Source organism: Cydia amplana, chromosome 18, assembly GCF_948474715.1.
Source record: "Cydia amplana chromosome 18, ilCydAmpl1.1, whole genome shotgun sequence".
In the NCBI taxonomy this organism is placed as follows: Eukaryota; Metazoa; Arthropoda; class Insecta; order Lepidoptera; family Tortricidae; genus Cydia; species Cydia amplana.
The window spans coordinates 11405109-11428153 of NC_086086.1; the positions used below are offsets into that span (position 1 = coordinate 11405109).

Here is a 23045-nt window from a genome sequence, read left to right on the forward strand (position 1 = left end):
ACCGACCCTAAGTGTTGTTATAAGCTACATCCAGTATGGGACAGCCATAGATTGTCATTGCCATGTCTTAGCGTAGGTACCTACATAGACTTAGCACTTACGCTGTGCAATAATGATCTTTGCAAACGTACTCGTATTACAAAATGCCAGTAGCATCCATCCAATGATAATTTAGATAATTGTTTTAATTGCCAAAAAAAAAGGCAACTAAGCATCAGTCGAAATGAAATTATGTCAAACGAAATACTTTCTGTGTATTTGATCTTACGTATCTATTTTACTTTGACTTACTTATTTTAGGAACCTACAATAAACATTTTGGAATTGAACATAACTGAACCTAAGTAAATGAAATAATCTTTTTTTTCGCGTGTTAGCTTCAAACATGCGTTGACCTTTACTTTATTTGCTGCGCCCTAATAGATACCGTGCCCCCGCCAAGTCGAGCAAAACAAAGAAGTACGGCCGTACCATCCTTTTCTCAAAGCGACTCAGGCCATTTTCGACGTAATGTTGTGCTGGCTAGAACCCTGAATTTTCAGTGACATATAGGGCTTAACATGTTTTAGATATATTCTCAAAAACATTAAATCTGAACTTGTAGTTTAAGAATTATTGTACGTCAAAGTTCCTTAGTTTCGACACTGACACACTCATTCACTAACCTACGATCATCATAATTCTAAGGCACTTCTAGCATACCCACAAGCTTCAAATATAATGGCCAAGTCATTATACGTATTACAAATTAAAAATATCTTATTTTACGGTTTTAACACCCCCTGGCACTGATTAAAATAACCGACTTGGTTTCACATTACATCTCAAAACTTTTTTGTAGTAGAAGCGTTGCGAGATTTGCACTTGTTTACATGCAATGTTTTTGATGGAATACATATTATTATGTTTCATGTTTACACGTGCCTAGTGGATATAAAGAAAAATTTCCGAGGCTCGAGGCCGACAATCGACGCGTAAATATTTACCTGGCGGTCTAACATGAGTTGCGTTCACGCGCGCGCGCGAGAACGCAACTCATGCTAGACCGCCTGTTATCGTAAACTAATAGTACTTCCGGAACTGGTTTGCAGGAATTTTAATTATACATTAAAAGCGACATCGTAGATTAGTGAATCAACATTTTTTAGATCAGTTTCACTACGTTGCGAAACATTTTAATAGTTCTGGTGTAAAAATTGGCACTATCGCGACATTCACGACACCATGTCTTGTGTTTTGTGGCAATGAACATTAAATTAAAATATTTGTGTTAAAATTAGCTAGGAGAAATAAAAGTATGATAATTAGCAGCTACGAGTAAAACCCAAAATTCATATCATTATTATTTTTTTCACTTTCTTACGTATACAGTATCATTCATTAATATTTTCCCAAACGGCGAATGGTGCCAAATTTCACCCAAATCTCAGCAATTTTTGCGTGACAGGGTCTCATCCTTCAAACTCTTTCACGTTTATACTAGGGATGTACCGACTAGTCGGGAAAGCCGACTATCCGGCCACATTTGTAGTCGGCGATTAGTCGGCGACTAGTCGGCAAAAAAGGCCGATTAGTCGGCCTATTATTAATTACAGAAACCAGGACATAAATTAAATAAAAAGGCAATATTAATCAAATGTTACTTGCCCATTCTATTCAAATACGTATTTAGGGTACAAAATGTGCTTGTGTTTATATTAAATTCATGTATCTTAGGTAATTATGTAGGTGTATCGTCGCAGTAGCAGGGTACATCTTTCAGTTGATATTGAAAGCACGACGACGCAAGGAGCAAAAAAATTGTTTTAATAATGCATCCGAACTTGAATAAAGCTACTACAGTTGCCATACGAATGTAATCTTTATCGTGAAGTAACGATCATGAACTTGGCCGACTAGCCGACTAGTCGGCCGACTAATCGGCCATCCGAGCGCGAGATTAGTCGGCTAGTCGGCTAGTCGGCCAAAACCATAGTCGGCACATCACTAGTTTATACCTAATATTAATAGGATTAAGTTTGCCGCGTGATTCGTATCCGTCGGCCGCTCAGTGATCGAATATGAACTCGGGCAAGTCTAGCTTAGCAAATTTGATCTAAAGCCGCGTAAGTGCATCGCCGCATAAAAACGTGTCGACACAGCTCGGCCTAAACTAGGTCAGAGTTGAGTCGAGTAAGCCGATTTTAGGCACGTGTTGCCCGGATGTGAAGTTTATGGTAAATTCAATTAGGTCAGTATAAATATATGCTTATTAGGTCACGATTATTGCATTAGTCATTTAAAATCCGTTGTAGGTATATTAATAATTTGCTAAATACAATATACAAGTTAAACTATTGCAAAATGTAATTATACAATTTTTCTGCTACTGCTGCAAAGCTACTGTCAACCATTATTCGGTGCAAAAAATATGCCGTTTCTTTGGGGAGCCTGAAATTCGAATCATAATGAAGAATGATGCAAAACGGTTATTAACCTAACCGACAACAGCTTAAGAATCTTCGTTCAAGATCCCAAGGGGCATACGGAGATTTGATTTGATTCGTGTCTGTCTTCGATTCCTAATAGGTACTTAAGATTACTGGTAAATAAATGCTTACTACTCCTGGTGATGTTTTAGGCTGAGTTTTGCTTCAAAAAGCGAGATAAATTCCACAAACGTTCTTTCATTCCAGCTCCTAATACCAACGACGTCAGTTCTCCGCATCACGAAAGAGAAGGTGGCGCGCATCATCCCGAACGCCGTCGGCGTGTGCACGCGCGACGAGCGGCACGTGTTCGGGTCCCTGCTGTCTAGGGACTCCACCTACAAGCTCATGACCCACGTGTGGAAGGCGGCGCGAGTGCCCGAGCGAGCGGCGCCCACTCCACAGGTATGTGGCATCTTCAGAGCAGCAATACTAATACTACTGTTAATACATAATTCTCTTCCACGGCTCTTATTTAGGACTGATTAGAAGCGATCTTGACCAGATCCACTTAACCGGAGTTTAAACAACACATGTAGTTTGAATGTTTTTATATTTTGATTTAAACTGTGACGATTTTCGCACATTAAGCGTCGGTTGCACCACTTGCACCAAACCGTCTGTCACCGTTTAAGCGTTCGCTAAATTTGATTGTATGGGAAGTCAATAATTCTCTGGTGCGTGACGTTGATCAGTCTGTTAATTGTGGTTGGTTTTGCTTTCTTTCTCTTTCCCTAAATCGCTCTGTCAGTCAGCGTACGTACCGACATTTACTCTTATTGCTATAAAGGTGACGTTGTTTTTAGAGTAGAGAATACAGGATAAGTAAAAAATGCGATACGCGATTTAACCCCGTTTCTTACAAATATCTTTGGTTTATTGAATGGAAAGAAGGAAACACATGCCGGAAATTTCAAAACTCTTGGCTGATAGAATGCTTCGGAAAACGTGTGGAAAAGTGAGTGCTGACGGGCTGGGAATTCAATTTGGAGCTATTAGATGGACTTATAACTCGGCCACGATGAACATTTCTCAGTTCCGTTTATGTTTTGCCACGTATTAACGGGTACCCGGTATTCTTTCCAGGATTTACGCGCGTCAGAAGTTGAGCTGGACGTAACGGACTCCCCCGAAGACGACAGCAGCAGCGCCGGAGGCGACCACACACCCGCCCCTCCCGTCCGGAGAGAGTCGGAAGCGATCATCACTTCAGGTGAGCCGGGAGTCAAAAAACAGTTTTTTTACACCGTAATTATACTGTGTATCTTCCGGGTTGATCGAATTATGATGGCAACGAATCATAATAAGTATGCGAGCGACTCATCTGTACAGGGCACGGTTTAAACACCGCCAAATATTGTAATGCGGCGCAAGACTCTAGGTTTTAAATGTTATTATAGTATTTTATACAATCGTGATATAATGGAGAGCTTTTCAATCGAGTACCGTGTTTAGGCAACGAAGCTTGCTGAGTTGCCTAAGTAAGGTACGAGATTCAAAAGCTTGATTATATCACTATTGTATACAATACTTTTTCTACGAGTCAACAAAAAAATACTTAAAACTAGTAGATGAATGTAAAAAAACCCAAAGTATACAGCTAAGATGCGCGAGCAGCCGCGATACCTTCATACTCGTACGCGACCCGGCCCCCGCGCCTCCGGCCGGTTGGTTAACGACACCTTTTCGTAACTCATGAGGCCCTGGTACTTGCTCCGCACTAAATGATATTTATTTGTATGATTCCATGTACATATGTATATTTTCTATTACACCTTATGTGTATAATTGCATGAATTCTATAGTAATTTAAATTGTATTTTTTTTTCCTTATTTTCTCGTAATGCATGTTAATTATAAGATGTAATTATTTTCGAAAAGATGTGTCCCGCCGAGTTTGTTGCCGGTCCCATAATGGGATCTCCTCCAATTGAGGGGGGATTTATAGTACATTACTGCAGACGCCGGGAAAGAAGGGCTTGCCGGGTGAGTAGGTATAGCCGGCCGACCGTAGGGAGGCCGGATAGTGATACGAAGCCGGCAAGACCTTTTCACGGCTAGGCATGTATAGTGCTTTTCTCAAACATGCAATGAAATAAAAAAATACACCACTCAAAAAAACAAATTCATAATCTTTATAATAAAAATCCAACTTCACAACTAAAGTTTTTTAATTTTCCTTCCAATCCCGCCATAATTGTTTTTTTTTTTACGGAAGTCGTCCGTATTTCGCGTGTGTAGTGTTCGAATAGACCTCATTAGGGCCATTATACACAATCTGATAATAAGAATCTCAATTTCTATAAATAAAATAAATGCAGAGGATTTTAAATATTGTCTATGGTCTCTGGTGACTTACGTATAGACAAAATTTTAAATTTATTCATCAACACATTGAATCATACAGATTCGTATTCTTAATATCAGTACGTTCGTGTATAACAGGCGTTAACACGGATATTTTGGTCCGATAACCATTCATTCACCCATTCACCAAAAATATAAAAAAAAAATATAATTCGGCTGTTTAGTCTGTTCATGGACACAGACCCCATGTTTACATTAGAATTTAAAAAAAAATTACTTCCCGGCCTAGGCCTTCAATTTCGTATGAAATTCCTTTACAGTTCTCTGGAGTTGCTCCGCCCTAAACGTGATACTTCGAAGCCTGATATAACGCCCGGAGCGACGACATTTCATTGCATGTTTGAGAAAAATCTTCTCGGGGCAGAGGTGTAGGGTTGGAGCCGGTCTACCTAGCTTTATTTGACGTTCATAAGCGCGTTGTAATTATGCCTACTTGAATAAACTATCTTTTATCTTTATATTTCAGCGGGCGCGGCGGTGATCCAGCCGGCGCTGCTGACCGGAGCCCCCCTCCCTCGGCGCGCGGCGCGCTGCGGCCGGCTGCTGCTGCTGCTGCTGGCGCTGGCGCTGGCCTGCTCCGCCGCGCTGCTCGCCTACAGGCTGCACCGCGTCACGCAGGACGAACAGGTAACTGGCACGAGGCCGCCGTGGCAGGGTCGCCATGTGACCGGTCGGTAACACCGGAGTATGGTGATGTAGCGCACGGCACATCGCTATACGGTTTTTAGGGTTCCGTAGCCAAATGGCAAAAAACGGAACCCTTATAGATTCGTCATGTCTGTCTGTCTGTCCGTCTGTCTGTCCGTCCGTATGTCACAGCCACTTTTCTCCGAAACTATAAGAACTATACTGTTGAAACTTGGTAAGTAGATGTATTCTGTAAACCGCATTAAGATTTTCACACAAAAATAGAAAAAAAACAATATATTCTAGGGGTTCCCCATACTTCGAACTGTAACTCAAAAATTTTTTTTTCATCAAACCCATACGTGTGGGGTATCTATGGATAGGTCTTCAAAAATGATATTGAGGTTTTTAATATCATTTTTTTCTAAACTGAATAGTTTGCGCGAGAGACACTTCCAAAGTGGTAAAATGTGTGTCCCCCCCCCTGTAACTTCTAAAATAAGAGAACGATAAAACTAAAAAAAATATATGATGTACATTACCATGTAAACTTCCACCGAAAATTGGTTTGAACGAGATCTAGTAAGTAGTTTTTTTTTATACGTCATAAATCGCCTAAATACGGAACCCTTCATGGGCGAGTCCGACTCGCACTTGGCCGCTTTTTTTTTTATTACTTTAATCTGCCATCGGCTTTCATAGCCATAATCAGATTGTATGTATCTATACATTTCTTTTTTCAAGAGTGGTCCATTAACCACCATTCCTTTTATGTGAAGAGAGGGGGTGGGTTATTCTCTCTGGTCTAGTTCCAAGATCTGCCACCTTTTGAGTCTTGTGATGTTATTGGTGTCGTTTAATAGGTCTCTACGGTAATGACGGAGAATTTGCATCTTTACTGTTTATACAGTGTGTGGCCTATAACGCGGGCGCAAAATTAAAACGTAGATTCTACTACTCAAACTAGACAATGTTTGTTCAGCGACTTTTAAAAATAACTTGTGGTTTGTATTTTAAAACACTTTAAAATTTAATCGAACACGCAATGTATTACGAAATTGATTATGCCTGTACGGTGACAAGACTGACGGGCAATGTCAATTAGACGGAAATTAAAGTACATTGAAAATATTATTTAGTTTGTTTGAAAAAGGAACAATTTTAAGACTACATAATTTCAAAAAGTTGTTGAACAAAAGTTTTATTGTTTGAGGAGTAGAATCTACGTTTTAATTTTTCGCCCGCGTTATAGGCCACACACTTTATATATTGTATGTCAATTTCTAATGATTGTCTATTTGATATTTGTAGGTAAGTTGTTTATATTGGCGGTTGTTTCTGTGTTGCAGGACCCGCTGTCTGGCTCGCAGCTGTACGGCGAGCTGGTGCGGTGGCGCGCGCGCCTGCACGGCCGCGCCGCCTCCGACCTGCACGCCTTCCTCACCACCAACCTGCTGCTGCTCACTAAGGTACCTGTCCACTGACCGATATTTTAACCTTAAGAGCCAACAGGAGTGCTCATTTCTCCATACAAACGTACTCGACTATTTCCTCCGTGGGTTTTGAAGCTAGAGCAATGATTTTTTCAACACAGATTAATATTGTCAATATCTGTGTCGGACCGTTTTGCTTTTTTTGATATTTTTGTTTTTTAAGGCGCTAGAGCCCTTCAAAAATGGCCAAAGTGGCCTAATTGACTATGCCGCAATGAGAGGCGTGCTATTCAAAACTGACATCAATTAGTCAAAAAAGCAAAACGGTCCGACACAGATAATGTCATAATCATTTAGATTTCCAAATTTGGTTACGATTGGTTAAGTTTTGGAGGAGGAAACAGTCGAGTACGAAACCTCGATTTTTGCTATTTTTACGCAGGATTTTTCGCCTTGTCCTTATCGCACTAGTTTTAGGAGCCGCTGCCGTTAGCGAGACGGGTTTATTTACCTAAAATATTTAAATCTTAGCTCCTGTTGGCTCTTAATGATCACCTAATAAGGGCCACTTGCACCATTCCACAAACCCGAGGTTAAGCGGTTAAATCGTTAACTCAATGTCAAATTGTACTGATAACCATGGTAACTCCAGGTTTAACCGGTTAATCCCTGGGTTAGTGAATGGTGCAAATGGCCCTAAGTGTACAGCCTCTATGCCAGGTGCGGATTATGACATACATTCTAGAATTGATGTCCTAGTGACGTCAAAATCCTGCCTTTTTTGGCTGTGACGCCTGTGACTATAACTTTTGTCATTCGTGTACTTTAACAACGAAATATACCTATTCGAGTTTCCAATAATCGTTATCAAAATTTGTCAAAGTAATTGGTTATAACTGATTATTTCAGTTACGGTTATAACCGATTTGCATTCCTTAGTTTTTAAGCAGCTGTGTGGTCGGACCTTTACTTTATTAAAACATGTTGTTACTTTAGCGTCAAGTGTTAACTAAGAGCGTGGGTATGTTTGGTGATTCGTGGCACTTTACGAAAACACGTCTACCTAATTTTAGTTCAGCATTTTGCCACCCTTTTGCCTCTTCATCTCGAATCCGATAGACTTTTGTATTTATCATAATTAATTTTGTATTAAGCCGAAATGTCTGCAAACGATATTACAAAGATTATAAATGAATGAAACGTAACTTTAACCAATTTATTTAAATGTAATTTTCATTGTGAAATATGCTCAGTGTATTTCGTCCGACTAATAACAATTATTTTCCCATATTCAAGGTGCGACAATCTCTAGAAACGCTATCTGGCGTGATATTAACGGACATGGCGCACACCATGAACGACGTCCCCAACGAGACCGCCTTCAGTTAGCCCCCGGAGCCCCGGGTTCCCGCCGGGACGTAGGACAACTCAAGGTCAGAACGGGCCCCATTTTTGAGCAAGGCCAGAAGAAAAAAACACCTGCCTATATTGAAAAACTTCAGTACAGACAGGACGTAATTATTCAGATGCTCAGAAAATATCAATTTGATGTGCTTATGGTTGAAAAAAGAGAAGTTATCTTCGATTAAAAACAAACTTTAAGAATATTGCTCAGGAAACAGATCAAACATACTCGTACCGGTCTAAAGGCGTCCGTACGAATCTTCGTCAACGCTTAAGCTTTGGTTTCCTCCGAAAGCGGTGCCGTCATATAGCGGCCGTCTCCATACAAATACTACGACATCCATATTTAGCCGTATTATTTAGTATGGAGACGGCCGCTATATGACGGAACCGCTATCCTAGGAAAACCGATCTTTAGAAGATCATAATGGGTGTGTTTTTGGGATTACGATTTATAGTCAAATAAAAAATGAAATATTGCGATGAGTGACCTGGAAAAGTAACGCGATATCGTGATCTCAAAAGGTTTTAATTGTTAAAAATATTATCTTGTACGAAAGCACGAAATTATGACCCGGGATTGGCAAAAAGTTTCATTTTGAAGTCTTCATTCCAAAGGTGAAAGAAGACCTAGACTGATGGATTATGTGGTATTTTACGCTTATGTTTAAGGGCAGGCTGTCAGCTGCCGTGTTATTTATTTGTAACTTAATATAATTTATTTCTATAAACCGGTATGTGTCACAGGCTTAGAGGATATAACCAAACGGAGACGCCTTGTCTGTAATTTTCTGTACAAAACAGTCTGCCGATTTTTGCGGGGAAGGGGCACGTTAAATGTATATACGTAACGTAAAAATTGCCAAGTCAGATAAACTTCAGTCCATACATTGTGTATGACCTTTGGCCTGCTATTTTCGATAGAGGGGAACGCCTGTTAATGGCTACTCCGTTTGGTTATGTTATATCCTCTAAGGTCGCAAGTGACACCAATTTTTTTTTAAGCATTTCTTTCTGAAACAAAGCATGCAGCTTTATCCAATAAAGAAAATACACACAGAATGTATTTATCAAATAGACGTGCAATAAATTGGATATGAAATAAATCACCCAATTTTGTCCTGGATAATTATATCAATTCCATCCATTGAATACAACAAAATATAATGTCAGTCCGAGGGCATTATTCTCTAGGGCAAGGATGAATGGTGTTTATCAAATCATTATAATTACTTACTTAGCCCTTCGTCTGTAATGTTTAATTTATTGGTAAATATGTGATTATTCATGTATGATAGTATAGGTTTATTATAAACAGTTTGTATGTCTGCAAGGCATTGTCTACGTCATATTTGTGTAAAACACAACACTTAGATAAGGGTAGGGTGTATGGGGTATCATCATAGTCACAATTAGATTCAACTATGCCGTGTCGAACTAACTTCTTTACACACTAACACTTCAGTACTAAAAATGATGTAGAAACTACAAAATATGTGACGTTATATATGAAAAGGGACCTTATTGTCGATGTCGGTTACGGTATTGACGATGCTCCGATATAAATACAATGCCGCGCGACGCAGTGCGGCGTAAGCGCCATCGACAATAAGGTCCCTTTTCATAGGTAATGCCCCATATAGGTACGTTTTAAGAGCAATCGTTAACTTGTTGTATCTAACTCAACTAAACATCTGGTACAGGTACCTATATCGCGAAAGTTGTCGTGTAACTGATGTTAGTTTTTTTTTACTTTTATACTGTTTTCATGTATTTGGGCTGGATTAAGAGTATCTATGGTTTTGCAATTGCTCGTCTTGAGGACTATGACTCTACGATTTATTTACTCTTTTGACATCTTTGATAATCATTTAATTTTAACTTGTTAAGTTAAAAAAATAGTAGAAAACCATAGTAGAAAACCATAAATCGATCATACAATGCGTATGATCGATTTATGGTTTTCTACTATTTTTATTCTTATTTGTATTTGCATTTTTATTTATTAAGTAATCCAAAGTTTAGTTCGCCGCGGTAATGGAAGAGCATTTACTGCGTGTACGTAATTGTGAATGTGATAGATCGTTAGAGCGAGGTGCTAGTAATATTAGGATAGGACTACAGACATTCCCACAGACAAGGCAAATGTATGAATAAATGACGGTAAAGTGATTTTTACCTTCGTTTCACTAAATAATTGATCAAAAGCTACGGTTTGTCCACTTCTTTATTTAACCCAATGAGTGTTTTCCTTATGTTTTAAAAATATTACGGCGGATTGCCATGCCATTCACAAAAAAAAAGAGAACTGTCAAACATTCCATACAAACAAACTCAACGAACTACGTCGATTACAGTCTAATTTGTACGACAAAAAAACTCATTAGGTCAATTGATTATTGGACACCGAAGGGGCTCACAGTTGAAATTATTATCGATGTCCAAATATTACTTGTTATGATAATCTGAACATTCTAGCCAAGGCAGCAAGGCCGTTATTTGAATGGATTATTTCGTTAGTACTTGGCCACCGCAAATGATTTCGGTTTGAGTGTGTTCGCATTTCTTGCCAATCGTGTAGATTGATTTAATGTATTCATAAATCTTGTTAAAGGTAATTAATTAGATCTTTAGTATCGTGGCATAAAAATGAGCGCCAGTTGTCTAAAAACTCCAAATATAAGTTGCCATAATTCTGGAAAATGGAAGTAAAATCTGGCTAATGTGAACACACAGCACACACAGAAAATATGCTTTTTTTATGCCATGGTTTAAATATGAAATAGTCTGCTTACAACAAAAACTCATCAAGTCATAGATAAATAGGTATATTATCTCGATATCATACTGGATGCGAAGTTTCATTTGCTATTGAGTCTTTGTTGTCAACCGACAACACACCTGCATTGTCAACCTAAGTTTAAGATGCGGAACATGAAAAGTGAAATGAGTACTTTTCGACATGTTTATTATCTTTTTATAGTGAAATGTTATCTCCTGTTTAATTAGGCTCGGGCTATAATTATGTAACGGTTATATTCTAGTCTTCGGCGAAGAAGCTCAGGGTGCAAATCGGTGAGTTACTTGCGTACTTATTATTATGTTTCCTTTTATCTGACACAAGCAAACTGTATGCTTCATTTGACACAAATAGGAATAAGGCGGTGTCTGATATTAAACGCCCTGTTTTTGTGTCGAATTTACATAGTTCAGGTTGAATCAGAATTCAGGGCAAAAATAAAACTTTTATAGGTCCAAACGGAATATAATTTTTTCATTTAGGCTAAGCATTTTTCACGCCGATTAATGTATGACAGCTAGACTGACTTTTCCTTTTTCCGGACACATTTACAAACTTAGTAATAAAAAATCACCGAGTGTGACCTATAAATGTTATGTGTTTGTTCAACAACGGTGCAGGACTAGTAGTGCATTTCGAAAACGGGTTTATTGTTATATATTTATGTACATAGCTCATTAACACTTGATTTCCCTTAAAATAAGTATAAGTGTACTCGCCCTTTGCAACAATCGTGTTATTTAATCATTTAGTTACACTATAATCAAGTGCTTTCTTCTAGTTATACTTGGTGTCTGTGTTTAGCAAATCGCTGTTGGTTTTGTAAAATATCGCTCACGTAAGGATTTGTTACGGAAGGCCTAATTTTGTTATACTAGGTTACCGCAGTGCCAAAGTTTGCGCAAACGAAACAGTTACCTGCTGCACTGGGCCCTAACACTAGGTTTGTTACATTAGAAGCCTCCGATATTTGAGCTGTGCCCTGTCACAAAGATTTTTTTCTTACCGTTAACTGGGGTATCTCCGCTGGTCGCGATCGGCATACTCTGACTGAGGTAGAACGAGTCGCTCATAACAAGACATACCTTATTGCAATAATACAAAGGCACTTAACCGCCTTACTTTATATTTTCGAGTTGGTAAAATGTCTCTCGGGTTCGGGTGAATTCGTGTTGACGTTTGGACTGAGGATGTCATCGTCATCGATATTCAAAGTTTCTCTAATGTCTGAAAGGTCGCATTTTGACCGTATTTGACCAAAGAATCGGTTGCATTTGTTTTTCAGAATAGAAAAACAAATGCTGAATCAAATTTGCACAGAAACGGCCAAAGACATTTTCACAACTCGCAACAATTTTCAGTTATTTCTTTGTGATCAGGGCACAGGTACATTGCAAGTCCATTTGTTATTTAAGATCGCTTCAATTCCATTCATTCACACGAGTCACGAAGGAGGAATCATTAATATTGCCAAAGACAAAACTAGACTAGTGGAAATATCAAAAAGTAGTTTAGTGAGGTTTGTACAATAGCTAGGTTGTAGGTAGGATAATGTGATTATGATTATTTTTTATGTGACATTTTTAGCAAAATGTACCACTTTGCTGGTTATTAACAGCCGACTTTTGTTTGCGTCTTTGTTTTTAACTGACAAAGTGCTACCTATTGACTGGAAACTTTTATCATGCGTTCGGTTTTAGTGGGTTGTAGTTTTTTATTGTTCCTGCTGTTAAAAAATAAATAAATGAGATAATTTTAACTTAGATATTGTAAATTAAATTTAACACACCATTCATCAATAAAATTAACAAAAAATAAATAGTTATTAGTGACAGCTCACTAAACCCAAACAAGCATAGTGCAATGTGTTAGAGTTGCAAATGTATTGCGTTGGTTCATTTCTACAGCGTAGGAATTGTTAACTCGGTTGTATGTTCGATATTTTCTGTCTCTGTTTGGAGTTGTGATTTGTTTATTGTTTGTTTATTGTAAATAATAGATAAATGAGTTTATTGAATATCAACATCTTTCATTTCTTTCACCCTTAAAATCAGAGAGTCGGAGTGGCGGAAATTATTAGGTTACATTGCAGAGATGACCCTGGTAAGTATGGAAATAGAACCTTTTCACCGAGCAAGATAGGTGATTATGAAAGACAATTATGGTCCAAAAGAGAGCTGTCTCACTTACACCTTGTGAAATAACGTCCTTACTTTCGTAATCAAACGGCTGTAGAGTTAGACCAAGAGAAGTCTGCAACTATTTTGATGGCACACGCAGTGCAAGTATATTACAGACTATCGCGTTATGGTATAAATACGTCATAATCTCATATAAGTTTGACGTTTAAAATAACACTTGCACTACGTGTGCTATCAAAATCGTTGGAGACTTCTTGGTGTAACTAGCTGTATTGTATTGCATTTTTTAAATTTAACTATAAATAAAAACACTTAGGTATTAAAAAATAAATATTTATTAGTATATACAACAAAATAATTCCTTAGAGAGACCTTTAAGGAACTTCGTTTACAAAGAATTATGTCCAAAAGCATGGAGTAGGCATAGGTACCTACTTGTAAATGCATTAAGATGAATAATCATACATCGCTATTTCTGTATTTATAACATAAGATTTTAAACATTAACGTATATGCACAGCAAATCGCTGAAACGAAATATTTCCATTGGTGTCGTGGATTTAAAGTTTTATGGCGTTATCCATAAATTGGCCTGAATTAGCTAGTATGAACCGTTTGTTTTATCTGTCATTTTGACTTATGTACCTTGTAGAAAGGGCTAAAACATAATTTACTAAATTAATCCCATAATATTGTCTTCGGTTACCGCGATAGTTACTCATGAAATAAAACTCTATTGAATTTATACTACATCCTGATATAATCCGTTTTAATAGTTTTATTTCATAAATCAAGCCCGTAAAGTTTTATGAATATGGGTTAAAGTCATCGTTAAAGATAATAATATAATAGTTTAAATATGCCTTTATCATGCCATTAGTTCAAAAACAAATTACTGATGGCATAATACCTTACCTTATGAATACCTTCACGCAAGCCAGAGCTTTTTTCGCTAGCTACTAAACGTCATTGTCTCTGTCTTACAAGTCTCTTATTTAGGTGTAGGTATTTCTTTGTGACAGTAGGTACCTCAAAAATTACTATATTACAGACTATCGCGTTATGGTACAACAAAGTTTCTGCGCCTGTCAAATTTAAAATATTTGAACAATTTCCATACATCAAAAAATATTGTTTTAAACAGCCAGTTACCATTTCTAAGGGCTGGTTGCACCAACCACAGTTAACTGACCAACGTCACTCAGCAGTGAACTATGAGATTTCCCATACAATACAGTTTAGCGAACTCTTTGACAGACGGTTTGGTGTGACCGACTCTTATAAGGCTCATTTAGACGGCGCGCGAACTCGTATGCGATCTTAGTTACATTGCAGACTATTGAGGTTACATCCATTCAGCCGACTAATCAAACATCGCAATGTAATGAAGCTCGCTTAGGGGCTATTCATATATTACGTCATTTCAAATTAGGGGGGGGTGGACACGGATGATGGTAGCATGCCGTAGGAGGAAACGGGGTCATTCGAAGATTTTTGGATGATTTTAGGGGGGGGGGGGGGGGCAAAAATCGTCAAAAATAGATGACGTAATTTATGAACAGCTCCTTAGGAGTTCCCGCACCGTCTAAATGAGCCTTTGTTGTGTACAGTGTAGGTTAGTTTTATTTTTTCTTGGACAGCGTCCTCTGCTTCTCGGCGTGCTGCACTAGATGCCTGTCGGTGGCGAGCCCCTTGCGCGCGCGCACGGCGTCCATGTACGTCTTGGCGCGGTTCACGCCGTCCCACTTCTCCCCCCACTGCAGGTACTCTTCCTCGGTGCGGGGACGCCAGAAAGGATCGATTTCTATCACCTGGAACAAGGAAGGATACTTGAGCGTTTCCCAAAAAAGGTGTACATTTCATTCATGTCTTCAAAATATTGACTTCTTGGGCTCATTTTATACTCAGAATCATTTGTACATTCACGCCTCATACATGAAAAATGTGTCCCAAAATTTTGTATAAATAATTTTTTTCCAGTGCGTCACGTTCATACAAATAAAAAAAAATTTCATACAGGAATGTGACAATCTGGAAAGGAAATCTTTGGACACATTTTTTTATGTATGAGGCGTGAATGTACAAATGATTCTGAGTAAACTGAGCCCAAGAAGTCAATATTTTGAAGACATGAATGAAATGTACACTTTTTTTGGAAAACGCTCACTTCACTACATAGTATAAAACAAAGTCGCTTCCCGCTGTCTGTCTGTCCCTATATATGCTTAGATCTTTAAAACTACGCAACGGATTCTGATGCGGTTTTCTTCAATAGATAGAGTGATTCAAAAGGAAGGTTTATGTATAATTTGTACTGTGCGCAGCCGGGGCGGGTTGCTATAGATAAATACATAATACTTTAAAATTGTGCACCTACCTAGTCGTTACAGTTAAATACGCTTTGGTCTCGGACTGTCTAGAACACAAAATGACTAGTGTAATATTTTGCCTATATCTCTTTTAGTCTACATCGCAAACGGTCTAGAACAGAAAATGACCACATATAGGTAGGTTAGGTTCGTTAGGTATCTTCAAATGGCCGAAGGCCAAACGGCACAGAAATAGGAGCCCCGCGGCAGCGGGGCTCCGTCGACATCGCTAACGTAAAGATAAACCGACGAAATGTAGGTAAATAAAGGTCTAAATAATTGTAGTCATTTTGTGTTCTAGACCGTTTGCGATGTAGACTAAAAGGGATATAGGCAAAATATTACACTAGTCATTTTGTGTTCTAGACAGTCCGAGACCAACCCCTTTTATCTATATATAGGGTAGATAGAATAGATCTTAGTTATCACTATACAATAGGGTTATGGAATAGTGGTATATAGGCAACAGTGCTCTACTAAGATAACATCCTATGGTCAGACTTTCGTGTCGATTCTGGTATTCAGCTTTTATAATGTTCTTATACGACTTAACTTATAAAATAATTTGCCAGTCCTGAGGCAGCAGGCATTTTAAAGAATTGATAGAAGACATGGCCGGTCATATTTTTAAATGTGGTCCATATTTTATTTTTCGAATTAGATAATAGTTGGCTTACAAGCTGGTACTGGTGCTAGTGGTTCTTTTAATCTAACTATCTGTCGGTGGTATCATATCATCCCTCGGAATAGAGTATCATCCACATCAGTCATAACATAACTCATACAAACGCCTGGCGGATTAGGATGAGCAATAACTTGCTTCCGTAATTATTAACAAAACAAAACAAAACGAGGTTTATATATTTACGAGGAAATTCGGCGTTGCGCAGTGTAAAATACTTGCTATAAAAATATCAGTTAAATTCAACGTGAGTTCAAATGGAAACACGGGGGTTACTATATAATAACCGTAGGCATAGGTATATTTATCTCCCAATAGCTGAACAACAGTTGAGTAGCTGCCAGGCCGGAGGATGGGAGTCCTGACCTCCAGGGCCACGAGATTCACGGGCATCAGATGGACTCTGAAGGGCACCCAGTCTGCTGAAGTATCTATCCTATACATAGGTACTTACCTCCCAATGGCTGAACAGCAGTTGTGGCGCCGCCAGGCCCGAGGTGTGCGTCCTGAGCTCCATCGCGAACTTGAAGCTCTCGGCCACGGGCATCAGGGCTTGGACGCGGAAAGATGCAGAGCCGGTCTGCAGGTCGCTGCCTACGACGCGCCCGCCGCGGCGGCCCAACGCCGCGTAAAGTTTTCCTGGTGACAAGAAACATTCATTAATATGGAATTGATTTGTCTTAGGACTTTGGTGGAATTAGTGTCGCCACAGAAATGTGTTTGAAAACATTAATATTACATATAAGGATTGACAATATTTTTTACAGTACAGTCAGCAGCAGAAAATGCTAAGCTGGCGAGGTGTTCAAAATGACCTCTTTGCTCATTATTATCTCCAGATGTGCTCTTATTCTCTTAACAATCGCGCAATTCGTCGCGTCAAGATATTTTGAACACCTCGCCCGCTTAGCAACTACTTATTGCTGCTGCCTGTACGCGGCCTAGATTTCCTACAAATTTCGAACACAGGAATAGAACATGCAAAATCGCTTTTAGTAAAAACAACGTCATAAATATCTAAAAAGCCATCTTTCCAACTATTTTTGTAACTGTCAAGTGGCGTAAAAACCTCGTATCCGCAATCCGTGAAGCCAACAGGAAGCGGTGAGAAAAAAAACGAGCTCCCAAAAAAGTTCGCTCCGTGGGCTCAAGTCTTGACCAAATATTCGGAGTGCAGTCGCGTAGAAAAATTCCTCGGCTCTTTTAAGGGCAGAACACACGGGGCTGTGCGGTGCCGAGCTCCGTTGCAATCCCAGCTTTTCAAACTCAATTGCGTAACACGAAAAACCGCGTAACTTAGGAAGGTTGTGTATTTTTTTATAAGATGAAGGTAATAAACTAATGTAGGTACAGTTCGACTGCTTATAAGCGGTCTCTGTTTCAAACAACTTTCATAATCGTGTTGGTGGCCTTTTATAATCTGTAGACACAAGGATTAACTGTGTTGACTGGTTGAAAGACGAATTCAGGACCCACATAGCCGACATAGTATTGATGAGTTCAGTGTTTGCTTCCACAAAGAACTGTTGCATTGTTGAATACATATATATAAGGTAGGTGACTTAATAACTAGTATGTTAAGTCGCTAAGCTAGTCTACAGTAGATTCTTAGCGTATTGAATTAAGTAGGTACCATAAAGGTACAAGCGTGTCGTATCTCTCGACCATAATTAAAATTAAGATTTTTTTATAAGTCAGTCTTCTTATTAGTGGTACAATATTCAACGCAAAAAAAACTTGTCCACGGCGCGCTATGGAGCTTGCTCAGTGGGCCGTCGTACCGTGTGTTCTCCGCCTAAGATTCGTCACGGTCATTTCGAGATGCAAGGGGGGCTTCCGGTCACGGCCAGCATCCGGTTCAATAGGTCACGTCTCTGGGAAAATTAACGTGTCGTGGAATGTTCACAATGCGCCCGTTTTCACAAACAATCAGTGGGGAATGCTGTTAAAAGCTTTGGCAATAGTTCGTTCGATGTTAACAATATGGGCAGATAATTGTTATGTAAACTTTTTGATAGGCAAAAAGACGCCAAATGTAAGAATTACATTTTCTTACGGGTTAAGTTAAGAATACAGAGCCAAACTAAGCTCCGTTTTTATGCCAAGTGCTTTGTCAAGTACGACGAGTCACTGCTAGGGCGGTGCAAACTTTGCGTGAAAGGACTTTAGATGACATGTACCTGGTGGTGGCACCTAATACCTACAAGTCACAACACACCGAAAGTTGAGACATAAAGTAGAGTAAGGTAAACGTACTGGTGCTCGACGCGGTCCCAGTACATGTCATCTTAAAACTTAAGTAATTGTCAATAGAGGTGTCAGCAGGGTATCATCTATTGGGCATTAGCATGTCGAGCACTAGTACGTTTTACCTTATCACGTCTGTGATTTAGGCACGTATTTGAGGTTACCGGCAAAAACAAACGAGTGCGGTTACGAATGCGGGCGGCGGACGAGACGACGGAATGTCGGGCACCGACTACACTGGGGCACTTAGATAGTATAGTAGGAAAGCCTTCAGTTATATCATGTAAATACCTAACATACCTAACAGCAACCTACGAAATTTCCAAAAGATATTTTGACCGATCCTATCTTTGCTGTTATTGTTTATTTAATTTTATATTAATAGCAATCTAAATATTTTATACGTATTGTTACTTAAACGTAACAGTTTGGCGAGAATATAAATGTTTAGTAAGTAGATGTAAATTTAAATATATAAAAAAAAACTTACAGAAAAATGCAGGCACCCTGGGTTCTGTTTCACATTCTTAGTAAAGAGGAACAATCCATTATTGGAACATAAATAGGTTCCATTTTTGTCACCTTACCCCTTATAGCGTTCCTTACAAAACATTTGATAACTTAGCTTTTAATTCAACGGAATACAAATTTCTGCAGGTAATTAAGGTACATAGCTGCCATAGGCGTCACATCCCCGATAAAGTAGAATGCCCCAAAAGATGGTTCGGGGGTAGCTTTACAAACTTTTGACGCTTAGTACCAACCTAGGTACTGTTTGAAAACCTACATATCTACGTACCTCTATTGAAGTTCAGCTAAGTTTTTTTATTTATTATTATTACAAATCCACAGTACAAATCTTATAACTAGACATGTTCCTGCAAAACTGTATGTACAGTTTGCCTGTAGGCACGAGTCTCTTCATACACATACATGTATATTTTAGACTAATTACTAATTGTAAATTAAAACACTTAAGTGACACTTGCACGTTGCAGTAGGTACAGTTTAAAGGCGCTTTTGAATTTATTCTTATTTGGTTCATGCCGAATGTTCTTTATCCTCCTAGTTACCTATCTCTAATTTCAGAGTCATCTCTTAAAACTCGAGACATTTCTCCCAATCCACGTAATGGGAGGTGACGTAAGCAGAGGCTGCGCGCAATTTGCCTCGCTCCACGACACCCGCTTGCTGCGGTTCATTCAGCACAACTTTATGAATGGCCAATCACCACGCGGCAATCTTGGGAAAACAAGTATTTAATACAGTACGCTCACCTTTTCATCGACGTATCTTAATAAATACAGTTTTATAAAAGTCCACCTTGTGCGATATAGGATAAAGTTTATTTTTCAAGACGCAGCAGGGAAAAATATACCATGTTGCAAGTACGAGTTGGTATGCGCGTGGTAGCGAATGTAGCGATGTCAATGAGTTGCAGATATGGGCATGTGTGTATATGCAAGCAGCTGTTAAGTTACTTGAATGTAGGTAGTTTTTATAATAATATTAGTTATCGTGGCATAAATAATGTATTATTTCAGTCGTTTCACTCTCTCTCTCTCTTGACAAATTTTATCTTATACAAATGAATTAATTCATTTTATCAAGGGGAACAAATATTTAGAAAAATAAACAAAGATTAGCAGCTATTAGCGTAAACCAAATCTTAAAGAAATATACGCATTCATAGATATCTGCTAGGCATTAAAAACAAGTAGTAGTACAAATGAGTAGGCACATAAGAAATATGTAAGTAAATTGATAAGAATAATATTGAAGAAACTTTGAACTGGTAACTACGTAATAAACTTTATTGAAAACTGAAAACATTGACCTAGCATCTAATTTATTCTCATTAACCATAGGAATTAAAAATTTATAACTTGGAGCTTTTGTGTCCTCTACAACGATTACAGCTTTTTAATGCTTAATCACGTTATTAGTTTTAGGTTAAGAGCCAACAGGAGCTAAGATTTAAATATTTTAGGTAAATATACCCGTCTCGCTAAAAATCCTGCGTAAAAATATCAAAAATCGAGGTTTCGTACTCGACTGTTTCCTCCTCCAAAACTTAACCAATCGTAACCAAATTTGGAAATCTAAATGATTATGACATTATCTGTGTCGGACCGTTTTGCTTTTTTGACTAATTGATGTCAGTTTTGAATAGCACGCCTCTCATTGCGGCATAGTCAATTAGGCCATTTTGGCCATTTTTGAAGGGCTCTAGCGCCTTAAAAAACAAAAATATCAAGAAAAGCAAAACGGTCCGACACAGATATTGACAATATTAATCTGTGTTGAAAAATTCATTGCTCTAGCTTCAAAACCCACGGAGAAAACAGTCGAGTACGTTTGTATGGAGAAATGACCACTCCTGTTGGCTCTTAATGATATTCCCGAAAGTAGAAGGGGCAGAGGCCGCCCCCCTCCGACATAGATGAGCACAGTGTCGAAAGATTTTAGGACGATAGGCGAAAGCCCTGATTAGACACAAATGATACGGATAGCCGACCCCAAACCCTAGGATATGGGATAAAGGCTAAGATGATGATGATGTTATTCTTTTTAGGATCGCGTTGTCCGCGGACACGTTCAAGTAGCGAGCATCCATAATGACATGTTCCAGCAGCCGGCACCGTTGCGGCCTATATCCCGGTAACGACGCGGAGGACATCCGTCTATCACGGCCGATTATGCCTAACGGGACTCGCGTTTATGTTATAATGCTGTTTTTATGTGGACCTAATTAGAAGACAGTGATTAGGGTTCGTTACTCTTTACGGGTTCGTTTCTTTCTTACTATGGATTTTCTCGGGTAACCAAAGTGTAAGGTTTATACTTTAGGAACAGATATTAAAACGTAGATCTTTGTATTTTGACGCAGGAATTGTAATTTCTGCCTCACCTTTGCTGATAAAATAGATTTACGGAAATTACCGAACTACTGATATCAGATGGATTTTGAAAGTCTGAGGTTTGAATGAGTTTCTCTCTCATCTAAGCATTCGGGTTGCGTCTTCAGCTGCTGGATTGGAGCCCAGAGTCCGCTATTCGATTTTTTCTCCTCCAATTCGGACGGTTTTCGGAATATCTTTATTTGTGAGACCATTGTCGCGTATGTCATCCCTCGCAAATCATCTCCAGCAACATTATATGTCGAAAAATGACATTCAGTTATCATTTAGAACAGTAATGATCAGGAGCACCGGACCCAAGCTTAGCTGACCACAAAGTAAGGTGCCAGTAAAAACCGTGGCAGTGATTGAAGGGCAGAATACTGACGTCAATAAATAGTGGTCCATTTCCTTTAGCCGCCAGCCGCCGTTTCCGACCACGTTCGTATTCCCTACGACAACCGAGCGAAGGAGTGCTTTCGCTTCGGGAAAACCAGAGACAAGACTTGCATATTCGAGCGATAAAGAGGCAGATAACATGTAACCTAAGATCTGTGTCAAATATTAAGGTCATACGGGCAAACTTACATAACTAATGTACCTACATAGGCATCAAATTAATTTGTCTTTAATACATAAGGTCCGCTTCATCTTAGGTTGTCAGGAAGCATGTTTGGCTCTTAAAATTAAAAGCGTTGGATGTCTAGTCCTAGCGGTAACGGCAACAGACAAGTTGGGGGTAGGAGTTTACTGTGAAAGAAAACATCATAAACGGACTAATCCTAATAAGGAGTCTTCCTTTCGGTTTGAGTTTTGGGTTCCTTTGAGTTGGAAGATGTAGAAGATATATCAATACGCAAAAAACTAGAGCCATTTATTAAATAGATATATTTATTGAGGTTTAATGCAACCAGGAATGCGCTAAGATATGGAGAAAGGGCTCGAGACCAACCGCAACCGTTTGGAATAACTTCGCTGACAATGTCTCACCAAAAGGCTTAAGTATACACAGCCATAAATGTACATGCGGCTTTCTGAGCTGCACCAAAGCTTAGAAAAACTAAATAACCACGGAACAGGACAGAGATTCTGGTTCTTTTGACGACCTCAAATTGGAGGAGGGATATGAGACAATTTTTGAAATTTGTAGCGTTTTTGTGACTAACTTATATCTTACTTATGTACAGTATCTGCCGGTTAATTATGGTTCTTATTCTTGGGGCTGTTTTACTAATGGGGTCATCCATTAATTACGTCACACGAATTTCTAGGTTTTTTGACCCCTCCCCCCCTCCTTGTCACACTTGGTCACATTTGGCAAACCCCTCCCCCCTAGTGTGACGTCACATTTTTTCTACGAAATCGCCAAATCGAATTAAGTAAGTACCTAAGTATTATTAATATTTTATCACAATATTTTTGACGATATAAATATTAGTAATTTTATAACCCAAAACTGCTTAGGAAAGAAAATTAAACGAATAAAAACGATTATCGTTTTAAAAACTTGTTATTTAAATGTACAGCGAATAAAATAATTTAAATAAATTTTCGGTTACTGATGAAGTTAAAGTGACGTCACAAAGTTTGTGTCTCCCCCCTCCTCC

At 38.8% G+C, this 23045-nt stretch overlaps 2 protein-coding genes across 2 annotated transcripts in view; one reads left to right on the top strand and one right to left on the bottom strand.

Moving 5' to 3' along the window:
* Positions 1 to 8323, top strand: part of LOC134656442 (GRAM domain-containing protein 2B-like) — a 75244-nt gene extending 66921 nt beyond the window's left edge. Inside the window, exons 8-12 of the mRNA XM_063511975.1 lie at positions 2676 to 2873; positions 3555 to 3681; positions 5302 to 5462; positions 6812 to 6931; positions 8192 to 8323. Coding sequence (XP_063368045.1) covers positions 2676 to 2873; positions 3555 to 3681; positions 5302 to 5462; positions 6812 to 6931; positions 8192 to 8284 — 699 coding nt within the window. The 3' untranslated portion in view covers positions 8285 to 8323. The remainder of the gene's footprint in view (positions 1 to 2675; positions 2874 to 3554; positions 3682 to 5301; positions 5463 to 6811; positions 6932 to 8191) is intronic.
* Positions 8324 to 14853: 6530 nt separating this feature from the next.
* Positions 14854 to 23045, bottom strand: part of LOC134656432 (elongation factor-like GTPase 1) — a 232131-nt gene continuing 223939 nt past the window's right edge. Inside the window, exons 10-11 of the mRNA XM_063511962.1 lie at positions 16746 to 16930; positions 14854 to 15051 (exon numbers count right to left, since the gene is read on the bottom strand). Of these exons, the coding sequence (XP_063368032.1) occupies positions 14863 to 15051; positions 16746 to 16930 (374 nt within the window). The 3' untranslated portion in view covers positions 14854 to 14862. The remainder of the gene's footprint in view (positions 15052 to 16745; positions 16931 to 23045) is intronic.